Source organism: Odontesthes bonariensis, chromosome 1 (assembly GCF_027942865.1).
Source record: "Odontesthes bonariensis isolate fOdoBon6 chromosome 1, fOdoBon6.hap1, whole genome shotgun sequence".
Taxonomy (NCBI): Eukaryota; Metazoa; Chordata; class Actinopteri; order Atheriniformes; family Atherinopsidae; genus Odontesthes; species Odontesthes bonariensis.
The window spans coordinates 27,605,119-27,623,075 of NC_134506.1; the positions used below are offsets into that span (position 1 = coordinate 27,605,119).

The 17,957-nt window shown below is 43.0% G+C and overlaps 1 protein-coding gene across 2 annotated transcripts; it reads left to right on the plus strand.

Annotated features, from left to right (window-relative positions):
• The first annotated feature begins 476 nt into the window (after positions 1-476).
• Positions 477-17,630, plus strand: cenpf (centromere protein F). 2 transcript variants are annotated; one of them, XM_075462856.1, is made up of 37 exons: positions 477-535; positions 1,327-1,497; positions 1,613-1,738; positions 2,340-2,410; positions 2,544-2,680; positions 2,832-2,923; positions 3,002-3,266; positions 3,454-3,656; positions 3,746-3,871; positions 3,959-4,087; positions 4,376-4,498; positions 4,624-4,759; positions 4,845-4,974; positions 5,081-5,360; positions 5,481-5,687; positions 5,985-6,193; positions 6,342-6,471; positions 6,933-7,211; positions 7,376-7,963; positions 8,161-8,334; positions 8,534-9,438; positions 9,565-9,776; positions 9,853-10,040; positions 10,195-10,303; positions 10,447-10,700; positions 10,808-10,916; positions 11,033-11,238; positions 11,405-11,623; positions 11,997-12,140; positions 12,393-12,582; positions 12,662-12,759; positions 12,851-12,892; positions 13,070-14,218; positions 14,477-14,606; positions 14,768-15,433; positions 15,752-15,861; positions 16,770-17,630. In XM_075462856.1, exons 2-37 carry the CDS (start codon positions 1,336-1,338, stop codon positions 16,962-16,964), a joined length of 8,493 nt encoding a protein of 2,830 aa, XP_075318971.1. In that variant the 5' UTR covers positions 477-535; positions 1,327-1,335; the 3' UTR covers positions 16,965-17,630. The 2 variants fall into 2 exon arrangements, with proteins under 2 accessions (XP_075318971.1, XP_075318979.1); XM_075462864.1 differs by lacking the exon at positions 477-535 and having other exon boundaries at positions 1,262-1,497.
• Positions 17,631-17,957: the final 327 nt, after the last annotated feature.

Genomic DNA, 17,957 nt, shown 5'->3' on the forward strand with positions numbered 1-17,957 from the left:
AGTTGTTTATCTTCTTATCCCCCATATCAAACTGTTTCAGTTAGAAAGCATATGAAACCATTTAAATTAATTGCACTTACACAGTATTCCTACTCTGTAAATGCATAACGTGCATATTTCTTTCAATTAAAGTACCCTATTTAAGTATGGAGTTATCTTAAAGCTTTATGAAGCTGAGAATGGTAATGAATAGATCCAAAGTGAAATGCAGTTTGTTGGTTCAGGAGCTTGTGTTGTCCTGGAGAGTGCTTGCTCTCACGCGATATTTCATGAAAGTCTTTAGCAATTAGCACAGAGGAGTACAAAGTGTTAATGGAAGACAGTTTTTTGTCCTATTTATGGTGACATTTATGAACGCGCCACATGGTGGCACCATGGAGACAGGATAACAACTTGGCCAATCATGTATGTTGGGTAAATGACGTCACTCACACTAACCAATGGGAATGTAGCTGTGGGTTCCTCCGTTTGAGTTTGAATTTTCCAAAGAGATACCCAAACAGTTCGTGACTGACTAAAGAGCCTCGCGCCCAAAGTAAGTACTGCCATCCTCAACTCTAACTATCACAAGAATGACTTCACTTCTTAATTTTAATCTATATGTTATCTTCTGATGGATTTAAAAAATTTTGCGCGGTTGATGTATTCATTAAAATCTAAACTAACGTTGGCTCACATGTTACTAAAACCACGAACGAACGTTAAGGCCAACAGAAACTAAGGTAAACGCATCTAATGGTCCACTTTGAATTTGTGGTAAATTAATTCATATTTCGGATGTGTATTTATTAGTTGCTCATTAAACACATTAGAATATTAAGTGGCAACATTGTCATCGTTAGCCGCAATGAACGGTGCTAACGTTGTCAGCTAATCTCTGCTCTCTGTGCTCGCAAATTGGCTGATAAGGCGAAACTATAACCATTTAATTATACTAATGTTTAGGCTGCTACTCTTATACAGCATCCATAAAACTGATGATATAGTGCATTAAAGACAAGTAGGTCAATGAAACGCTTTGCTGAAAACGTTATTTTATTCCTTTTCATCATTTCATTCTCTTCTGTTATTTATACTAGAATTGATCATTAATATGTTGTGATTAATATTAGTATATAGTCAACGTCATAGTTTTGTATTTTAACTAAATTGATTTTTCAATACTAACTAATCCTTGTTGTGTTATTAAGACAAAACCAACAATGTTAATGACAGATGTTTTATTAGATATTTTGTAAAGTACTCATCTGTTTGTTCAGTGTGTCTTTTTGCTGTTATCTTTCTTTTTATGTTAATGGTACATAAATGGGCATGCGTTCATTAAAGTTTTAAGCCATGAGCTGGGCGGTGGAGGAGTGGAAGGATGGACTTCCAGCGAAAGCCCTGCAGAAGATCCAGGAGTTGGAAGCCAAGCTGGACCAAGTCAAAAAAGAAAGGACACAGAAACAGTTTCAGCTGGACTCCTTAGAAGCTGCCCTACAAAAACAGAAACAGAAGGTCTGCGTTTATTTGGATTCTGGGTGTTATCGATTTGAGAGTTCCATGCTTCATAACCTCTTTAAATGAATTCTAACATAAAAATAACTTCTGTGGGTCATCTCTGTCTCTTCAGGTGGACAGTGAACGTACAGAGATCTCTTCTTTGAAAAGAGAAAACCAGTCTTTGGTAGAATCGTGTGATTCTCTGGAGAAAGCTCGCCAAAAGGTCGCCCATGACTTTGGAGTCAAGGAACAGCAGGTCAGTTTCTCGTGTGAGAGATGCTGCACTTTCAGCTTTGTGTTTGAAAGGTGTTAAGCCTGTTAGTTTTTTGTTAGGTGACAGTCAGATTTCTATCATTTATAGACGCACTTGAATGTTAATTCGACTACAAAAAAAATATTATTTTCTCCCTAAATCAAACCACATATAGTGTTTTTTTTGTTTTGTTTTTTAAATCTGGAACATTGTGTGGAAGCAGCTTGCTGTCATGTCGCTGCTGAGTTAACAAACTCATTAGCACTGCAATTGGAAAGATATAATCATTTGATGGGTGTAAGTGAATTCCGCTCATGAGTGTTTTGTAGTGTGTTTTTTGCCTTTGAGTGACCTGTTTGTGCAAACAGAAGCCAACACACATTTACTAAGCCTAACATCCTGCCAGTAAACCAATTAGGGAAAGTTCTGTGTTCAATCAACACACTGTCTATTACACCATAAACACCTAGTTTCACTTACATAATCATCATCTTGAATGACTTAGAAAAGAGTACATGAGTTTCAGTTCTACATATCTGGGATTAATGTGAAATTTGAGCTTTTGTCAACTGTCATCCTAACTGAGTAATCTTCCTCAACCTAGGTGAGCTACCTGGAGGGTCAGCTCAACTCCTGCAAGAAGACCGTAGAACGACTGGAGCAGGAGCTCAAGAAGTGAGTTTTGTTTATGCTTCTGTTCACATGCCACACGGGTCATTTTAAGTTGTATTTTACATTGATTTATGATAGCAGTTCCTATGACTGTCAAGCACTCGTGAACAGCTTTTTCTTTCTTTAATGCGGTCAGGTACAAAAATGAGCAGGATCGTTCTCTACCGTCTGGCTCTTCCTCCTTGTCGTCCTCGTCATCTGAGCTGCAGCCATTCGCCACTCCTCAGAAGGGTTTTGCTACACCAGCACCTGTCCAAGTCTACAGACAGCAGGGTATGACTCAGAGTTAGTCATATTTAGGAAAGTGACATAGTTAGATTACCTCGGTCAGAAGAATTGCATAATTTTTATTGCTGTTCCTCAGTTTACAGCATGTAAATTGTGTGTGTGTGTGTGTGTGTGTGTGTGTGTGTGTGTTTCACAGATAACAGGCTAGAGGAGCTCCAGGAGAAATATAACCAAGAGGTGGAAGAAAGAAAAAGGCTGGAAACTGAACTCAAAGTCTTGCAGGTCAAAGTGAGTACATTTGATATATTTTTTATATCTCATGTGCACGTGTTTCTTGGTAGTTTTAACTTGTCTCTTCTCCTCTAGCTGTTGAGTCAGTCATCAATCAGTGTGAGCCACAAGGACATTGCAGCCCGCCAAGCTGGATCTTCCATATTCCCATGGCAACAGCAGGATAAGGTCCACAGCCGCCATTCCCAGGATGCGATGGAAACGCCTCTGAAGAGACGAGGGATGTCCCTGTGGGATTCCCACGAGGAGACACCAATCAAAGCCAGCCTGCGGATGAGCTCAGTCCAGAGTCCCGGTGGATCCTCCCAGCACATGGATCAGCTAAAGTCTCTCAATCAAGGTGGATCATCATATGTCCTGTTTTAAAATGGTGGTTTGTCAAAATATTATGAAACCCTTTCATTTATTTTTAAGCTTAAAGTTCTTAAGAATTCTGAAGTGCATTTACTTTAAGTCATTCTATGTCAGTATATTTTGGTTAGCCGTGTACAGCGTCAGTATTTGAAGTGTTTCTGTTTCTTCATCAGAGCTGCGTGGCCGCGTGTCAGAGCTGGAGAAGAACCTGTCAAATCAGGAGAAGGAAATTCGTACTCAAGCTTCCAAACTGCAGGAACTACAATCGCAGCTGAACCAGGCCCGCAAAGACCTGACTGAGCGGGACAGAGACCTGACCAAGGCGAGCCATGAGCTGAGTCAGACCACAGAAAAACACCAGCAGCTTGAGGCCAAAGTAGGACGGATTTATTTATTTATTTATTTATTTATTTTTGAATGGCTTGCAAAGATGACTAAAGTGTTGCTCTGGGTTGTTGTTGGTAGTGTTCATCAGTTGAGCAGAAGCTGAAACACGTCACTGAGGAGATGAGCTGTCAGAGGCACAACGCTGAAAGCTGTAAACGATCCCTGGAGCAGAAGCTCAAAGACCAAGAGAGAAACAGTCAGAAGGTGAAACTGTGTGGTGCTATATTACCACAAGTCCTTAAATACCTTTGTTTTTATTCAAAACTAAAGAATAACTGTTGTGTTTTGTAGGAGCTAGCCCAGCTTCAGACTTCCCACCAGGCTTTGGATCAGCAGCTTAACCAAACCAAAACCAAGCTGACACAAGAAATCCAGCAGTCCAAAAAAGACTACAATGTACTGCAAGCTGACGTGGAGAAGGTACTTTTATAACATCTGTGCTTTTTTTCTGCTCTTATTTCATCTACTTAAAGACTTAAAATGAAAAGTCACTGAACCCTCAGTTTGTGGGGGCAGATATAGTTTTAGCAGTGAGTCAAAATGTAAAATGTCTTTGCGATTTAGAAGCCTTTACTCTGCAGTTTCACTTTAGTTACTCAACTCATTCTTTGAGTTGCTCCCGGCTTTGAAAGATATCCATTTGTTTCCTGCAAAACCAAATAAAAGAGTTGAGTCTTTGACATTTGTATCACACTTGCTCCTTTCTAGATGCGCTTCCAGAAGAGTCAGGTGGAGAAAGAGGTGGATGAGCTGAAACAGAAACTGCTGCGCTCGGAACAAGGCCTTCAGGCCAGCCAGACTAAAGAACAGGACCTCCGCAAGAAAATGGAGGTGGGCTGAAATCCATTTTTCATGACAAAGAACTGACACCTCGCCTGATTTTCAGCTGATAAGAACTAATATCATAACACTGAATGAATTATTCATGTACATTACTCATTTCTTTGTCCCTGTAGGAGTTGCAGAGAGAGAAGAACAGCATAACTGTCCAGTTGGACCAGAGCAGCAGGCGCCTGTCACAGCTGGAAGAAGAGAAGAAGAGCTCGGAACAAAGCCTCAAACGCACCCAAGGACTACTGGATGATATCAAAGGTACACTGGTGGCAAAGAAAGCAGTTGTTTTTGATTATTTTTACGATGTCATCTCACTGTTAACCCGACCTCTTTGGCTGTCCAGCAAAATCAGAGGGACAGGCAGAGGAGCTGAAGAGACTTCAGTCTAAACTGGAGCAGCAGACTCACGCTTCAGCACGGGACGTGGAAAACTTCAAGAAAGCTCTTTCTGATGCAGAGACCAAAAATGACAAGTAAAAGATGTTTTTACTGTTAGAAATAGAAATTACTCACGCTTATTAGGAATTATTTATTTGAATCGTTTTTTTTTTTGTGGTTGTTGTTGTTGTTACACTGTAGATCTCAGAATGACCTCCAGACACAGAAACAAGAGACGGAGAAGCTGAACAACAGGTTGATGGTCGCAGAGAAGGAGAGCCAAGAGTTGAAATCCAATCTCGCTGCGAGCCAGAGTGAATGTAAGGCACGGACACAGGAACATCAAGCTCTGTTGGAGTGGAGGAAAGAAAAGGAGACGTTGATCAATGAAACTGAAGCCGTGCAAAAGGAGCTCACTGACAAAGTGATCGGCTTGGAGAGCAGTCTCAGCTCACTGAATGAGGCCAATGATGAACTTCAGGCAAGGAGCAGTGGTTTATATGTTTTTCAAATTGTTATGGAGCCCTTATGCTTTTGGGCATTTTGTTGAAAATATGAAAACATGCAGACATCTGGAATACATTTCTGCTCTTTATTGCAGAAGAAGCTGGTGTGTGTAGAGGGAGACAAGGCCAGTCTGTCTGCTCATGTTGATTCCTTGAAGGGAGAGCTCCTCATCAAGAGCACGGAGCTCGAGGAGAAGGAGCATCTGTACGAGGAGCTTCAGTCTCAGTTCTCTGAGGCGGGACAGAAGCACACCAAAGACCTGGAGAATGTCAGAGTGCAAGTGGCTCACCTTGAATCGCAGGTTTCTTTGATTTTTACCCTCCTAACCAAAGGATGAAAAGATTGCATAAGTAAAAATGAAGGGATTGTGGCATATCTTTGTTTCAAAAGTGTCTTAATCACCATCAAGAAATTGAATATTAGTCCTGTTTAAAGCTGTTTTGTTGGGAAGCTGAACAAGAAATTGGACAAACGTGCCTCTGTCAGGTGTAGTCAGTCTTCTAGTTGAAAATTTTCTACTGAATCGAGGGTTGTTTCTCAAATTCAGAGCCGGCACTTGTTAAATCACCTGGAACCTTTTTGTTTTCCACTTGAACAGGTGAAAGAGCTAGAATCCCAGTTGCAAAAGGAAATCGCTCGAGCAGAGCTGGCTGAGAAGACAAACGCGGAGCTGCAGAATGAGCACCAAGCAGCTTGTGACCTGGTGCGCTCCAAAGAGCAGCTGGTAGAGTTGGGCCAGACTGAGATCGGCCAGCTGAGGGAAAGCCTTGCACAGGCCACTGCACAGCAGGACGAGCAATATGCCAGGTGGGAATTGTTCACTCAATAATTTTGTATTGTGAGTACGGCCTAACCTCGCTCCTTTGAAGACATAATGCTCTTCCTTTTTTTTTAACTAAGACAGTGCTGTGGATAACCTGCTTTTAACTTGTATGTCATCTCTCACTCCTGTTAGGTTTGCAGAGGAAAAGGCAGCTTTACTGAAGCAGTGTGAGGAGAAGATTTTTGAGAAGTCAGAGGAGGCCGAGCGCAGCAAACTGCTGGTGGAGGAGGCCCAGCAAGAGCTCGCTCTCTGCAAAAACCAGGTGGGTTCCTTTGGGAAAACATGTCAACACCTCTCTGATCTTGTTAAATCTTATTTACTGTTATTCATTTGTGTTTTTTTTTTTCATTTGTTAATCAGTGAAGTTGTTTCTTTTCTTATAAATGGCAACTCAGAAAGCGAACTGGTAAACCAAACAAATACAGAAACTTCTTTAATGTGACATACGAACCAAATAAATGAACATATAATAAAGACAGTTTGTGAAAATAATTTCTTCCTCTTTGCCAGGAAGGTGTTGCACAGAATTTGATTACAAGGCTTTGAATAGTTTGTTATTTTTGCTTTCATGTGTTTAATATTTCCCTTTGTGTGAGTCATGTGAAACCTGTTCTGCTGATCACTGATGGAATGACTTAGACTTGTTCATTGCATTAATTTGTGATGGTTGTCGTTTGTCCCCTCGGGCTTGAAGTCACAGTTGGTTTCCTGCTCTTGTTTCAGCTCGTTTCCGTGGAGCAGTTCTTGAGGGTTCAGGAGCAGCTGGGAGCTGAGCTGCAGAAAGAAATGAAGAACATGTCGGATAGCAAAGAAGAACTGAAAAAGATGTACGAAAGAAAATCGGAAGAGCTCGAGCAGGTGGAAAAGGAGCTGCAGGATCAGCGGGGCCGGACTGAGGAGAAGGAGAAGCAGCTCAGAGAGGCTGAAGCTCAGATGGAGTCTTTGGGGAAACAAAAGTCTGAGCTGGAAAATGCAGTTCAAGAGATGAAGCAAGAAGCCGAGGTAAGACATTGGATGTTTTTGATTGTTTACCCGAGCAAGGCTTTCTGATCATAATTTCCAGTCTTATTCAATCTCTACTTTTTCCTCTTTGTGTTCTTTATGTGTTTCCTGTCTTGCATGTGCAACTGTGTTTCTTAGAATTAATCAAACGTATTTTTATTAAGATCCTACAGAACAGTCAGTCTATGAGGACAAACACCCTGCTCGAGCAGATTTCTTCATTGGAAGAAAAGGTTGCCGCAAACAAAGATGCAGCCGAGGAGCTTCCGGTCTTGAAGAATAAACTGGAAATGGTAAATCAATCCCTCGTTGACCTTCACAAGTCTTTAGAAGATCACGAGAAGAGTGTCTCCTCTGCAAATGAAATTAAAGCCAACCTGGAGAGCACGCTGGCTGAGAAGATTAAACTGATCTCTGCTTTGGAGAAGGAGACCGTTGATCTAACTGAGAAGATGAGTAAAGAGTCAGAGAGCCACACTTTGGAGACTGAAAACTTAATTAATAAAGAGAAGAGCCTGAAAGAGCAGCTTGAAGCCACTAAGAAGTCATTAGCTGCTGCCAAGACCGAGACGAGTTCTCGTCGGGAGGAGATCAAAACCATGAAGATGACCATCTCTGCTGCTTCACGTGGCTTGGAGGAGAGGGACAACACTATTAAGAGTCTGAAGGAGAGACTGAATAAAGTAGAGGCAGAGCAGGCCAAAACCTCAGATCTCCTGAAGGAGAGGACTGTTGCCATGAACAAAATCAAGGTTGGTTACACATATACATCGTGTGTGTGTGTGTGTGTGTGTGTGTGTGTGCGTGCGTGTGTGTGGTTCTAATTTAGGCCCTGCTTCTCTACGATGTTCCTGAGTCGCCATGCCTTGCCTCACTCTTGTAAATGTAGAAGGATTTAAAAGCCTGTTAATGTGTGAAGTCATTTTTCAAATTATTGTCCTTATTCAAGGTGCAACTGGAGATGTTGCAGATGGACCTCGAAGACAACGAGACCGCCATGAACTCTGCCGACGGTCATGTGGAGGAGCTTAAGGAAACTATAGCGTCACTAGAGGCCCAGCTGGCTCAGAACCTGACCGAAATGTCTCACATGGAGGCCAGGCTGGAGGACAGCAAAGCCCAGGTTGGGTCATTATGTTACCAAACATGTCTGCCTATCACACTGTCTGGATGTTGTCTTCCATAAAATGTAATCTTTCTGACTCCTTAGCTCTCGCAGAGGGATGACATTAAATAGGCTATTCCCCACATGATTAAGTAGATTAATATTGATAAGCCATTAATCCCTTTTATTTTTTATTTATTTATTTTTTTTATTTCAGGTCTCGGTCTTGGAAACTCGCCTAGATGAAGTCCAGTCCCAGAACTCTGTGCTGGAGACAAAGTTTGTCACAGCTGAAGAGGAGTTGTTTGAGAGGAGCTGTGAGATAACTCGGCTGGAGGAGGACGCCGCCCTACGACAGCAGCTGGAAGACAGCGTCGCCACATTGGAGTCTAAACTCAGTCACGTGACAGAAGAAAATGTTAAGTTGGAGGCAAATCTCAAGCAGCTCATTCAGGACAAAGACGGTGATCTTAATCTGTTGCTTCAGGAGAAAAACAACCTCGAGGTTTCTTTGAAACAGTTACTGGAAGACAGAGAACAAGTTGAGCAAGAAACGATTCGAGTAAATCAAGAGAAGAAACAGCTGGAAACCAGAGTAGACAAACTATCTGAAGAAATAAAACAACGACAGACCAAGATCGAACAATTATCTGAGGAAAAGCAGCACACAGAAGCCAAGATTGACGCAATGGCTGCAGAGACACACGAGGCTGAATCGACGCTAAATCGGGTCATCGAAGAGAAAGCCCAGCAAGATGCTGCCTTGAGTCTGTTGAATGAGGAAAAAGTCCAACGTGAGGATAAACTCCTCACATTGACCGCTGAGAAAGGTGACTTGGTTACTAAATTGAATCACTTAGTGGAGGAAAAGCTTCACCTGGAATCTAGCTACACTCGGTTATCTGAGGAAAACATCAGGCTCCAGTCCAGTGTGAATCAAATAGCTGAAGAGAGGCAGCAGTTACAGAGCAGCACAGAGAGGCATGAGGATGAGATGGCTTCTCTCAGAGAGGAGAACGAGTGCATCCAGCGCTCCCTGCTGTCCTCTGAACAAGAGTGCCGGAGGCTGAAGGAGCAGCTTGAGATGAGGGGTGAGAGGGCCGAAGAGGAGAACAAACAGAGGTATGTCTGTTTTTTTTTTGCTTTTTGCTTTAGTAAATGTAGTTAAATCCTTTGATGTGTCGCATCTCTTATTAAAAGCTGGAAAAAACAACTGCTGCTTCACTTTTGTGTTGTGTTGTACCGTAGGAGTCAGCAGTCTGAGGCAGAACAGGCTGAACTCCACCAGAAGCTTGCAGTCTTACAGACAGAGCTGACTGTCTTCAAGCAGCGGTATGAGTCACTGCTGGAGCAGGTGGGCCAGCAGCACAGCCTCCTACAGCAGCTCTCAGAATCCCAGGAAATCCAGGACCCGGCAGAAAAAAGCAACCCCGCAGGGCCTGAAGACGCCCAAATTTGTGGTGAGTGTAGACCATGTTGCCGTCAAGAAACTCTGCTTCTAATTTTATTTGAACACCGATTGCACATTTATGTCAGATTTATCGACAGAGATTTCCCCAGATGAGACAGCGGGACGGGTTAATGTTGAGCCAACAGTTCATCAAAGCAGCGGTGACAGTCCTGAGATGGTCAAGGATCAAGTGGGGGAGGAGGGGGAGGAGGCACGTGAGGCTGATGTGGAGGAATTGAGGAGCAGTGAGGATGACCAACCACTTGATCAACGGGTAGGAAACATTACAGCGACCCTTTATTCTGATCTATCAGATTAAAGTTAATGTTAACTCTACTGTTAAATGTTATGGTCATATGAATACATAAGACTTTTCTGTTTGTTTTCATAATGCTAAGTCTGGGTGTTGTTTATCTTGTGCGTTACAGGCCCCAGAAGACGGCTTTGGTCCAAGAGATGTTCATGAAAACAAACCGGTAATCTGTGATTTGTCCTCGTCTTCCTGCCAGAGTGAAATGATCATGTTGGAATCTTCTGGTGAGTACTCAAATGGGTCCCATAACGCAGTATCTTTCAGTATTTTTAATCTTCTAATGATCATATTAATATGTTATTATGCTTGATTTTGCTTTGGACAGTAACTCGTTTTTTTTTTTTTTTTTTTTTCAACTCCGCAACAGCTTCATCAGAGTTACAGGATGACCTCAGCCATTACAGGGAAATGCTTTCCAAACAAGACAATGAACTTCGGACCCTGCGCTCAGAGTTTGACCTGCTGAGTTCTGACCTCGAACTGAGAAAAGAGTTGACCTCTGAACTGCAGGTCCAAGTTGAAAACCTGGAGAAGAAGGCCGATGCTGCAGAGGAAGAGGCGCGCGGTGCAGCACGTCAGCTGAGCGTCGCTTTGGGGGCGAAGAAAAGCTTTGCCGAGGAGGTAGGGGGAAGAAATGGAAAGAATATCAGGCAACGTTTCGGTGTCCGTGTAGGAATGCAATCCTGTTTTTGAATGTCTTCATATCAACACTTTGTGCTCTTGTTTAGATGAGTCAACTGTCAGAAGAAAAGGAGACGTTAACTCTACAGCTGCAAACAGCTAAATGTCAGCTGACTGATGTTATGGAGATGCTGGAGGGACTTGAGATGGCCAAAGGTTTCTGCGTTTGCCTAAATCACATGTGGAATGATAATATCGTGAATTGGGACAAAAGTTGTACTTAGTCAGTTTATTTATGTCAGCGAACGTTTCTATTTGACTTTGTTCTGTAGGCGGATGGGACGAAAAATTTCTTCAGCAGGAGAGTGAGCTGAAGAGGGCTCGCTCTGAAAAGGCAAACCTGGAGCAGCACATCCTGGGAATGGAGTCTGAGCTGGAGACCATGCAGGTGGAGAGTGCCAGACTTAAGGATGAAATGGAGACCAAAAGGAGGACTTGCTCAGGGATGGAACTGCAGATAGAAACTCTCACGACAGAGGTGTGCACCCTAAACGTCACCACACCTGATGTTTTAAAGGCCAAATTAACATAAGAATATTTACTAAGGCCATACATGGGCACATTGTGGAAAAACGGATCATGCATCGGGACATGCTCAGCAGTCTTCATTCACGTGGTATCTATTCATAATGTTATTTCTCCAGACAACCCAGCTGAGATCTGAACTTGTGTCCTGCACCGACGAGCGAGATGAGTTGAGCCAATCTTTGGGCTATTGGAGAGAGAAAGTTCATGGTTTGGAGAAGGAAAACTGTGACACCAGAAACTTGATATCCATCATGGAGGATGACATCAGAGCCGGAAGGAAGGAATATGAGGCCCTGCAAAGCGGCATGGAGAAACTGAAGGCTGAGAGGGAGCAGGTACTGTACAATGTACAGAAGAGTCCACCAAATAGCCAAAGAGGTGGTGCTTTCAAGTTTATTCTGGGATAATAATTGAATGAGAATGGCTTAATTTTTGGTCCATTACTCTGTGTTTGTTTTTTGTTTTTTTTTTTAAATCATATTTTTAGAGGTTCCCTGTTTTTCTTTTCACCGATGTTCACAAGTTTTTTGTGTGTAGGTGTTCTTATGGGGGGGGGGGGGGGGGGTGTCTCTGTTGTTGCGCTTGTGTGTTCCACCAATCACCATCCAGCTATGTCACAGATAAAAGCTCCAAATCTGAAGTAGGAACCAAACAGATTTACTGATTGTTGTTGTTGCTAATGGTTGTTTCCTGTCCTTTCGCATGAAGCTGTTGGAGCAGGTTAAGGTGCTGGAGCGGGCAGTTTCTCAACAATGTGGAGAGAGGGAGGAGCTCCTGGGCCATCTTAACCAGATAAAAGATGACTGCACGTCTGCCGATCAAAACACTGAGTCCATGGTTGGCAAGATACAGGTTAGGAGGGAGTTTGATGCGAAGCTCGTCATAGTATGTTACAGCTGAGGCTCTCAAGGAGCCTGTTTCTGCTGTGTTTGAAATACCTGTAAAATCTTACTTTTTCTGGTAGATTTTCATGGTTTTCTCATGCTTTCAGATAGTGGTATGTTGCATTTAAATATCTGTGGAATCCCACCAGCTTGGAAACAGTGCTCATAGAATAGGTTTAACTCGAGTTTCCTCCTTTCTTTTCCTCCTGTTTTACCCAAGGCTTTGGAGGGAGAAGTGTGCCGTCTTTCACAGTGCCTGGAGTCCTCTCTGCTTGAAAAAGGAGAGATTGCCTCTCGCCTGAATTCCACTCAAGATGAAGTCCAGCAGATGAGGACTGGTATTGAAAAGCTTCAGGTCCGGATCGAGTCGGATGAGAGGAAGAAAAAGAAGATGGGAGAACTGCTCAAAGGTAACTTCACGCCGCAGAAAATGACATGCGCTGTTGTGTTTTGTGAAGAGTTGCTCTAAATGTGACTGTGTCTCTGTAGCTGCCCAGATAAAGTATGACTCGCTGCAAGATCGCATCGATGCCCTAGAACGAGAAAAGGAAGATTTTGAGCAAAGTCTAGAGGAAGCTGTGCTGCAGGTATTCAGCTGCAAACTGTCCAAAAAACAAAACCAGCTCACTGTCTTTTTTTACATTGATTTGTGGCTAACTTTGATGGGATCTTCCACAGGCTGAAGGAGCCAAAGCTGAGCTGGAGGAGGAGAGGAAAAAGGTACCTCCATGTTAAAAAATATGTTTGGCAATCTAAAATTCTCTCTGTATCTATTTGTTCTCGGTATCCTAATTGTAAAACACAGAACCTGTTGTAAGTGCAGTGAATTTTAATGTCCCTCTTTATCTTTCTGTTGCGCTTTTCCCTCTTCAACTCTGTCTATTCCTTGATCATCAGGTGGAGGAGGAGAAGGAAGAGCTGAGTGAGAGACTTTCCGAGCTCTCCGCGACATTGGACAACCTGAGAAATGAAAAGGAACACATGGAAGGAGAGCTGGAAACAAAGAACAGAGAGCTGGAGGAACTGAAGGCAGCTAAGGATGAGCTGGAGAGAGGGTTGGAGAAGGCAGAGGCAGATAGAAGAGAAGAAGGGGAAAGACAGAAATTCAGGGTAGAGGAGCTGGAGAAAGGAATGAGAGAGGAAGCTGAAAAACAACTTAGAGAAGTAGATGACCTCCAGGCACAGCTGGAAGCCACTCAGCAGAGAGAGATTTCACTCAAACAAAAGTTCACTGAAACAGAAGAAGAAAAAGAGAGGATGCAGTCCTTGTTGGCAGAGCTGGAGAAGGAGAAACAAAGTCTGCTCAGTTCTTTGCAGGAGTTGCAGACGGATGGGGAAAGGCTCCGCTCTCAGGAACAAGAGTGGGAGACGGAACGAAACAACCTAAGGATCCATATTGTGTCTCTGGGAGAAGAAATACATGAGCTGAAAACACTGATCACAGTTAAAGAAGAAGAGATGCATACTTTGGAAAAGGAGAGGGAGAAGGAGGCAGATCAAAGACGAGCTTCAGTAGAATCGGTCTCATCGCTTATGGCAGAGATAGAACAGTTGGAAGGAGAAAATGGACGACTGGCAGAGGAAAAAGAGAAACTGCACTCAAGTCTGTTGTTATTAGAACAAGAGAGGAATAACCTGCGCTGCACTATAGAATCCATAGAAGAAGAGAAAGGCAAACTAGTTCAAGAGAAAAGTGCGCTAGCAGATGAGAGAATTAAGATTCAGTCAAACTTCTCCTTCATGGAAAAGGAGACTCATGACCTGCAGCAAACTCTCTCTTCATTAAAGGAAGAAAAGGAGAAAATAGAGCAGGAAAAACAGAAGCTGGAGGGCCAGAAGAGTGAACTCCAGTCTTCCTTTGTTTTAATTGAGGAAGAGAAGACCAAGCTGTCCTCAGCTCTTTCCTTACTGCAACAAGAGAAGCAACAGGCAGAAGATGAGAAAGAGAAGCTCACAGAAACACAAGGGAGTCTTCAGACAGCAGTTGCCTCTATGGAGAAGGAATTGGAAACGCACAAGCAGACCGTCTCACAGCTCAATGAGCAGGTATGTGAGCACGTCGATCCAACCCAGATCCAATCTGATCACGACCATAAAATAGAATTGTTCATACAAACGGGCACGAAAACCCTTCGGTTGGTAGAAATTTTAAAATCTAAAATGTTTTGAATTATATATAAAGTTACAGAAAGTGAGATATTTGCATAATTGGTCTTTTGTAATATGGCTCTTAGAAAACTACATTTTATTCCTGTAAGAAGGTCTTTCCTTTAAACTCTTCCCTCTTCTGTCCGTCCCCTCCAGGTGTCCGAGTTAACCTCTCATGTAGCTCGTGTGTCTAAAGAGAGAGAGACTGCCCTGAGCAAGATGAGCCTTTGGATGAAAACCTGCAAACAGCTGGAGCAGGAGAAGCAAATGATGGAAAACGGCGCAGGTACGAACACGTTCAACATCCTTTTTTTATTATTATTATTCAAATGAGTCCATTTTCCTTTGAACGGAATAAAGTTAATGTTTGTAAAATCTTAGACTTGGGAGTATCCATATAAAGTGCTTTGACATAGTGTTTTAACATCAGACACACGTGTGTTTCAGGAGAAGGAAGAAGCGGAGATGAAGTGCAGACAGAGGTGACCCAGCTGAAGGCGGAGGAGAGACAGAAAGAGGTGGATGACCTGAAAACCACCCTGGACAAGAAGAGGACTGAGGCTGAAGAAAGGAGCAAAGAGGTGAAGGAACTCACGGCCACCCTCGATGGGAAGAGAAAGGAAATGGAGGAGAAGGACAGAGAGCTGGATGATCTGAACAAACTTCTTGAAGAGAAAAGCAAAGAGGCTGACGAGTGCATGGATAAATACTGCAGCTTGATGATTAAAGTCCACAAACTCGAGGAGACCAACGATGCGCTGAAAACACGACTGGAACAAGGTTCTGCAAATCAACGTGATAACGAAGCCAGCAGCCTGAGCAGCATCACTGACAACCGCCGGCGTTCAGGAAGGAAGTCCTCCAAACACCAGGAAGTAAAAATGGATGGCAACGCTGAGAACTTGGCTCCCTCCACTCAGAGGTCTCCACAGGGTCCCTTTTCAGGGAAACGAGGTCATCGGGAAATCAGTGACAAAGACATAGGAGCCCAGGAGGCCCTGCACAATCTGACAAAGAAGATCAAAGCCAACGCCACGACCACACCCAAAGCAAGAACTGAACCGGAGGATGAAGAGTTCAGACCAGAGGGACTTCCAGAGCTGGTGCAGAAAGGTTAGTGTTGCAAAGTACCCCGATGAAGCCACAAAGAGTTCATCCACATCGGTTTGTTTTCTGTGCTGATGTTCATCACTCGCGTTGGTGTGATGGAGAATCATTAGCTCATAACTTGGACTGATAAGCTGTGATCACACAACGAAATGAAACCGCATTTCTACACTGCGCAGTACGGTTGAGAACCATGTGTGTGTTGAACTGGCAGGTGTGCTTGCATGATATGATAAATCGGAGGGTTGGATGGAGAAAAGCTCTAAGGTTTCACTTTTGTGTTCATTCATTCCATGTAAGATTAATTCATCACTTGTACCTCAGGGTTTGCTGATATTCCTCTGGGGGAGGCCAGTCCCTTCATCATAAGAAGAACCACTGCGAGGCGCTGCAGTCCTCGACTGACTGCCAGGCAGACGCTACCCGATGCCAAGGTGAGAAATGCTGCCTCCTCCCTCTTTCTCACCCACACAGTGCTGCACTCTCGTTGTTTGTCCCCACGAAACGACTTCATAAAACATATTCAATGGCCACGCTGTGATGCACGCTCTCACCATACAATCAAAGCAATGTGTTTTAGGCTTTTTGGGCCTGATTCCAGATATGGCGCACAACAAAAAAAAAGGAGTGAACTAATATGAGCTGCCGGTCTGTGCGAACTATGTGAACTTGACATAAGTTAAGTGTCAGAAAGATGTTGGATTGTAACTTTGATTTGAACAAAAGTTTAGACCACAATGTACATTATCAGTTGCTGGTCATTTAAAAATTCTTTAATGAACAGCCAAATACTTTGGGTGTGATTTCAGCCTGTTTAAAAGCCCGGATTAAGTATCTTGTGTTTCGGTGTACTTTAAATGTTAATCAGGTTTAATAGTGGTGTCGCCTTGTTCATTTGTTATGCAGTAAACTTTCTTTTTGGGCTATTTTTACATCGCCGTCAGAGAGCAAAGCCTCTAAAACAGGCCAAAGGACTTTTTTTTTTTTCTTCAGTTTTCTTCAGAGCTCACAGCAGGAAAGTTCCTTATTTTTGACATCTGCTGCCCCGGGTCGGTATGTATGTAGTTGTTTAGGTTCTCTAATATACCGGCAGGATATCGGGGCCCGATTCCCACTGGGGGTCACTCCAGGTCAGTGAAGCAGCAGTGGATTTAAGGATTTAGACGTTTCAGGTCAAATATGTAAACGGGGAAAAATGTCCCCCATTTGACTGAACCTCCGCTGCATGACTCTGTCCACTTTGATGTGTTGAAGCGATGCTGTCTGACATTAGTTAGAAAATATCTCACGCCCCACTTTTGTTGTTTTTCTCTAAATCTCTCGTATTGAATTTTTTTCTCAGGTTTTGGGGCCCGTACCTCTGCAGAGTCCGTCTTCCGGGGTGTCGAAAGGCGGCTCCAACAGGTCATGTTTATCCCCGAGCAGCGAGGAGAAACCGCTGCGTCGTTCACGGAGTTTGCAGAGAGAACCAGAGCAGAGAGAGAAGCAACTTCTGAGAGAGCAAACACAGCAAGGAGAAAACTGTCACGTCCAGTAGATCAAACACACACACACACACACACACACACAGTCTTTCACACAGAAACACGCTCGCGCATCACAAATGTACAAAATGTTGGCACTCCATGTTTCTTTAACACACTTAAAGTTGCACCTAACATGTACACGTTCTTTTATTTTTAGGTTGAGGGACTGTTTTGTTTGGTGATTTAAAGCAAACCTAAATCTTACTTCCAGGACTTAAACACTTTGCACCACCCAGCCTGTTGTCTCCACTCCCTGCTAGTGGCTGAACATCACAACCACAACCTTTCTGAAAGACACAAATGCTGAATATCTTCACAGTTCCCTTTTCTGTTTTTACCCTTTGTAGCTTTTTTTTTTTCTTGAAGCTGCATCTTCAGAATCCAACATTTTCATGCCGCTAAATATCAGGCAGTCACGTGTTTCTTGCTCTTCTGTCACAACTTGTCTTTGTATCTTTGTAACTGTTTCTTTGTGTCTTTAGCACTGACTTAATGGATTTACTCTCCTCTCCTTTTTTGACTTTCCCTTTGTTGTTGCCTTTTTAGGATCTTGTTTACTGTAGATATGCTCAGCCCTGTAACACATATCCTGAATGTTAATGGCAGCTAACATTTTATTGATTTTTTTTTTTTTTTTTTTTGGCTGACTGCATCCTTTTTTTTTTTTTTTTTTTTTTTTTTCCCCAAGTCTATAGATGAGGTCATAACAAAACTCTCTTATTACCTGTAAATAGTTATTCATGCGAAAGTTGCTTTTACCATTTTAAATTTTTTTAATTAAACTGCTTTAACTAGTGTGTTCTCTCTGTCATATCCATGTGAGTCTCGTTTTTACTGCGGCTACGTAAGGTTAATTTTCGGATAGTGACAGGATGCGTTATCAGTGTGTGTGGAGCTGAAGATCCACATGGTGCACTGTCACCACAGGGTGGAGAACCTGAGCTGCATGGAGGGAGAGCGAGAGAGAGATCAGATTTATTGTCATGCATACACACGAAATTTGT